Source organism: Eufriesea mexicana, unplaced genomic scaffold (assembly GCF_001483705.2).
Source record: "Eufriesea mexicana isolate 0111107269 unplaced genomic scaffold, ASM148370v2 scaffold4744748565, whole genome shotgun sequence".
NCBI classification, from domain to species: domain Eukaryota; kingdom Metazoa; phylum Arthropoda; class Insecta; order Hymenoptera; family Apidae; genus Eufriesea; species Eufriesea mexicana.
The window spans coordinates 97,521-103,805 of NW_016907985.1; the positions used below are offsets into that span (position 1 = coordinate 97,521).

The 6,285-nt window shown below is 40.0% G+C and overlaps 1 protein-coding gene across 1 annotated transcript in view; it reads right to left on the reverse strand.

The window, feature by feature from the left end:
- Positions 1-3,100, reverse strand: part of LOC108552031 (UPF0602 protein C4orf47 homolog) — a 10,621-nt gene extending 7,521 nt beyond the window's left edge. The window contains exons 1-2 of the mRNA XM_017906409.1: positions 3,031-3,100; positions 2,771-2,961 (exon numbers count right to left, since the gene is read on the reverse strand). Of these exons, the coding sequence (XP_017761898.1) occupies positions 2,771-2,961; positions 3,031-3,100 (261 nt within the window). The remainder of the gene's footprint in view (positions 1-2,770; positions 2,962-3,030) is intronic.
- Between the last annotated feature and the right edge of the window lie 3,185 nt (positions 3,101-6,285).

Below are 6,285 nucleotides of genomic sequence, written 5' to 3' on the forward strand. Positions count from 1 at the left end.
TTTATTAACCATAAAATATAATATAGAATGTGCGGTGACGGTAAAGACTACGAATATAATCTATCAACTAAACTCTTACAACTACAACGACACAATTATACCTAACAACACGAATACAACTAACAACATCTTTTTTCACAACTCTCTGCTACGAACCCTAATATACTACACGTACTACGACAGACTACACACTACTTACTCACGCCCTTGCATCCCTATTTAAAACCATACATTCTATCCTCTTTCATACCTATTCTCTCTTTCCAATCACACTTTCCCACGCACTCCTTGCCATCTTACCCTCAGCGGGTCATGTAGCCCAACACTCAAACGCATTCCTAAAGACACTCTTCACTTTCATCCGATACATTCATAAACATCCCGTCCACACGATCCTAGCGCACGGTCATTCGTCCTTTCGCACGCACTCTAGATAACATGCTCATCCTGCGATACCACAATATATTATTTGCTCGAATAGAGTGAAACACTGTAAGATAATTATGACATCGTATAGCGCAAACGCCATTTTATTCGAAACTTGTTCACGTTTAATTACATCTGGAATACCGATATTTTTTCTTTCAACTTTACCCGACTACCATTCTTTTTCTCCACTTAAGGATTTCAGTCAATTAAACGTCTCAAAGTAGTAAAGTTCCGCAAGAGAGCTAGAAATGTTTGCACCCTTACCAGTGGACAGTAAAACGATAGTTTAAATAACGTCGACCGTACGGCATCGTACGACGCGCCTAATTAAAACGTACCGGCACCTGTCGCAATCAAAGCCGCGGAAATTGCGGCGAAACGCGGTTCGACGCAGATGGGTAAATTATTTCGCGTCGATGCCCTGGCATCCCGTCGTTTCATCCCGAAGGTGTCCCACTGATCGACGTTGCCTCGATCGACGTTGCGATAAAAAGATGGAAAAAGAAAGATGAGAAATTAGGCAACTCGTCGTCCACGAACACGATTACGAGGCAATTAGTTTGCTCGAGCGCGGAGGAGTCGTCGAGTCGATTGCGTGCGCATGCTTGGAAATCATTCTCTATGCCGTGAATCCGTGAGAGTCGTGCAAAAAGTGACTAGAATCGCGAGGATCCAGGAAGATTAATGCGTTAACGAGAGTTTCAGGTCATCCTCTTTATCTGGGGGCTGGCTACACCGGAAGATAGGTAATTTAAAAATCCCGAACGCGGAGATACTATTTTTTCTTCCCTAACCCCGATATCAGGTTCATTCTTTATTCGTTTCCTCCTTGGTCCCCCCGCCATTCTCCCTTTATTATTTCTCCCTTTATTTTCTCTCTTTTTCAACTTATTATGTCGTCAGCCGAGTAATCTCTCCTGCGGCCCGATTCTTGCCAGTAACAGCAACGAGGAATCAATTTTCCGATTAAAAAATCCTAGGAAGCATTTAACCGTGCTGTTTTTGACGGCAGAGCAAGCGTTTGAATTATTTAAGCGACGTATCAAACGGATCGTGCAGTGAAATAATGGAAAGACAAATGTGGCGAAACCTTTGATAAATATTTGGTATTTTTGTCTTTAATCAAATTAAATTATTTAATTAAATTAGTAACAAAATCAAATTAATTTGGTAATTCTCGACGACAATAATTCTACAATTGCAAACGTAGATACTGCATCGTAGGGCAAGATCAAATTTGTATTATGACGACTGTACAGCAAAGATAACGCACTTTTGATTTTGATCATTCTAAAACCTGCTTTCGCAAAATGCACGAATAACAATTTTACGAATATAAGCTGCGTAAATAGCTTACAGGAGGCTAACTCTACACTCGGAAGTAACAGGCTAATGTACGATTAGCACTGCTGCATTATGATAAAGGATCCTGTTGCTCGAGAGCAAATATAGCTTCGTATCTTGTGCAAGCTTCGTTCAGAATTTTAACTCGAGAATATATCCAACGTACGAATAAGCCGACAGTTTGAAAAGTAATAACACTCGAGCGTACCTTGTTCTGAATATAAAAGTATGGAAAAGCATTGTTCAAATGTTGCCTTTGGAGTACTGTAGCTTCAAAGTTTTACTTTTCCTCGAATTTAGAAGATTTGCATAACGTTTGTCGATTTAATTCCTGGGTTCTGAATTGAGGATTGAGCAACCGACTGTTATTACGAAGCTTTGTCCTTTTAAATGTCTGGTATTACCTCGTAAATATTTGTATACTTTTACTGCTTTCCGACGTCGCTTTATTCGCGCCAGAAGTTTTATAAAAGGAAAAAAATGGTACTTTTACTCTTTAATGGTAGATTCATCTTATAAATGTCTCACGGGGATACGACGTGTTTAACTTGACATTTTTAATAATAACGAAATTTGTAAAGTAATATTCCGTATATCACTTAATATCGTTCGTTCTTCGTATAACAGAATTATAAAATTTCTCACAGAGCTATAGAACCAGGTAATATATTATCAATCATTATCGCATGGTATAGTAAACGATTACACGGGGCTATTTAAATCGTATTAATTTTTAAATATTTCTTCCATTCACTTGGGATATTAAAATCAAAATCATAGGACTTTAAATGTGCATTATACATAATAACAATATAAATATGTACCTAAAATGTAAAAAATGTCGAAGCATCGTTACCTTGACAAGTATTTTTCAAAATATCTATCCTCTTAAACGCAGCTATTGGTTTATAATAAAACGATAATGAACGTCGAACGTATCGAGGAAAATCACACTACCGGTGATTAATAATTCGACCTAATTACGTCATATGATTACCCGTTCTTCCGCTTCGATGCGCCATGGCTCGTACAATGCCTCTCCATTGAAAATTCGCACGAATTTCTCCTCGAATAGATCAGCTGGCGGCCCCGGCAGCATTTGACGTCCCTTTTCAATACCTTCGCGAAACTTCACAGGAATTCCTTCATACTTGTCGAAGGGCGCCGGGGATGGATCGTGAAAATACCCTTGGCATATAAGACAGAAGTATCGGTACGGAACAGGACGTTTTCATCCGTCGACGAGGTACACTTTACCAATCCTGTCGAGATCCGATTTTCCAAATCGTTTGCCCAAAGGTTGCGGTACGTATCTTCTTTTCCTCATTTTTGTGCTCGTCGATGGTACTCTGCGTTATTTTATTATGCATTCGAGGTACGAATAACCTGTAATTTATCCGATTTTCACGTGTCCATGTACATTTCGTCTACATTTGCCTGAAGTGAAATGTCAATTGTCTGAAAGAGAGCGGCAACTTCGATAACGATCTTGTTAATTCAACGACAGTTCAGCTCTTAGAAGATGAAATTTTTGTTCTATTTTTTATGTAGAATCTTCCACTGGTATGAAAATATTTAAATACTTTATTTCGGTCTTAGATTTAGAGATTAAATGTCGCGTGTATCAAATTTTTATTGAAATATTAATTAATTCGTATTTTTAAACGTTAGAACTGTTCAGACTTTCTCCCGCGTATCGTATTTCGATTTCTTACATATCCAATTATTAGTCTTTAGATATATTTAAGCAAAGCTCGCTTTTCGGTACATTTGCTTGACAGAATGACAGAGGGTACTTTTTCTTCCAGGCAATATTTTATTCATCGCGAAATACTAGATTTATGGAGCCACTGGCTCTAGAAAGGTTCAAAAGTTTAGCTCGTTTAAAACCCTGTTGTCCTCTTTACCGGCATATCGATCAACTGCAGGCCTTAAAAAAAAAAAGAAAAAAAGAAAATGCAGGGTAAGAGAGCATTGCATCAAATGTAACTAAATCAATCAGATAAAATCCTTTTCGATACACGTGGAAAATATTCGAAGTCGAGAGTAGTTGAAAATCGATTGCATTTCCTGCAAATTAAAAATATTTCAAATTAATTAATATCTCAATTTTAATTTCGCGATGAAAACATCACACGGGTTACTCGTGAAAAGTTGGTCATGCAAACTGAGATTTTCCACGAATCGCTTTACATATAACCTATTTGCTCTTTAGGGTGGCACCCTCGCGTTGCGGGCCTTGCCATATTATCCTTATCCTTTCTATTTGGCAGATCATTTACGGAACACATCCACGACTTTCCCAAACTTTCATCGTTAAGTAGTCATCACAAACGTAATCCGTCTGTAGGTCTGTTTAACGTAAATCAGAAAATACTTCGAAATGACTGTTATATCTAATAACATTCAATTGTCTAAATTATGAATTTAATAACAACGAATAATTATTAAATATACTACTTGGCATCGTCGCTATATGTACAAAGAAATGCATAAAAATCCCTTGCCCGTAAATTTGTATCTTTCGAGTGAAACGCTTAATTGCTCGATAAACTTGGACAAAAATTCCTTCTCGAGTTAGGCTCTGTCAACAGATTATGTTTCATTATACCTCCGAACTTGAGAAGCATCGGAAGCTTATTTTTATTTTTGTTTGCACTCTCGGGCGAGAAAGTTCCGTGACGAGACTCGTGTTAGTTTCTCCATAATCGACGCATTTCGCGTAAACGGAAATCCCTCCTACGAGCATCGATGTAATTCCAAATCTTCGGAATCCCTGGAAGATCTCGGCGTCGGTTTACAAACGTCGCGGAATCGACGTTACTGCGAGACAGACATTCGTCGTTCTTGAGATTCCTTCGCTCCGGGTAACTGAATAGGCAAGAAAACGTTTCGTCGCTGATGAACGTTCCTAACCGGCCTCTTCACGGTAATGAGTTGTTCTTAATGAGTTGATGTTGTCAGACATCTATTCGCCGCGGTAACACTGGGAACATTTCATTACCGCGTTGTTTGCAGAGACCGTTTACCTGCTTGCGCATGATTTATATACACAGAGCAGACAACGTGCTTTCGAACGTGCTTTCGACTCGCGTAAGTGTCCTGGCTGTTTCCGCTCAACGGATGAAACGACTCTTCGAGAATAATCCGAGTCTGTGGAATAATTTTCGTTCGTTTCATGTTTCCGTTAATTATCGGGAATGTTAACTTTGGAATTTTGCGTTCCTCAAAGCTTCGACGGTATTAGCCTTTCATAAGGAAACCGGGTTATCTCGTTAAGCACCGAGTTATTTCATAAAAATCGGTCAGAAATTCTCAAACGTGTTTATCGTCGATTTGGTATGCGATTATCGTAGGATATTTTTAGACGCCGTTAAGGCACGATGGCCAAAGTGTTCCTATAGGGAACACCTCGCCAGGTATAGAGATCCCGTTAGAGTCTGGCGGCCAGACGAGTCTCAGGAAGTCGGGGCCAGGCCACGTGAGGTAGCCTCGCGCAACCCCGGTTTCCCCCATTGTAAACTAGGGGTAACTCGTCTGCGGGCACCTCTCGGGAAGGGTCCCAGCGTGGGTGACCCTTCGGAGAGCCTAACCGAATGAGGAATCCCTTCTATTCGAGAGCGTTGCGTGGAGGGAGTTTTCTCCTCCTTCGGGGGAGGTCCTTGCCTTCTAGACGGGCTTAAAAGGGCCTGCTCTTCCAGTTCGAATTAAGATAGCCTTAGAGCGAGCGTTATTGAGAGTTGTGATTGCGAGTTATTGTAAAGAGTTGCGTTCCAGTCGGATGGAAAATATCAAATATCGGATCAGTAAATCTGAGTATCCGAAGTACTCTCCAGCGAAGTAGAGACTGTGTGACTCTACCTTATTGAAATGCCGAAAATTACAAATGTCGCGTGGAAAGCCAATTCGAACTCGTAGGACATAGGTACAATGCGCATCGAAATCTAAAATGCGAAAAGGAAGAAGCCAAAGTTCCAGGAGTTACCTTAAAAACTTCTTCAACTTTCTCACCGACTCTAATTATCACGAATTTCAACCCTTCGCACTCGGAAGTTCTTTTCCTATAAGGAAGTTTCAACTCGAATCTTTTCTTTCATAAAGTCGAAGATATTTTTTACAATCATGTGAAAAGAATTCGCATATTTCATTTCGATATTCCACGAGTCTTTACATTATTTTAAACTTCACATCGCACACGTTGTGAGCGTTTATCAACGACTCGAAGAATAAAGATATGACCGATGGAAAAGTTACCTGTATATATGTAGGAATGTTAAGGTTTGAGAGCGAATGCAAGGGAACACTCGGGCCTATCTAGCTGATGATGGGCAATAAACAGTAGCCTAGGTTTCAGGCCGAACGGGATATTTATGTCTGTATCGAGTGCGAACAAGGAGCGAAAGTTAGGAACACGTCAGAGTGTTTGGAATAGCTGGTCCATGGAGGGCCAGGGAGACAAATGAACGAGAAAGAAGGTATGCGTAGGAAAGAGGGGATTTAAATAGGGGTGCA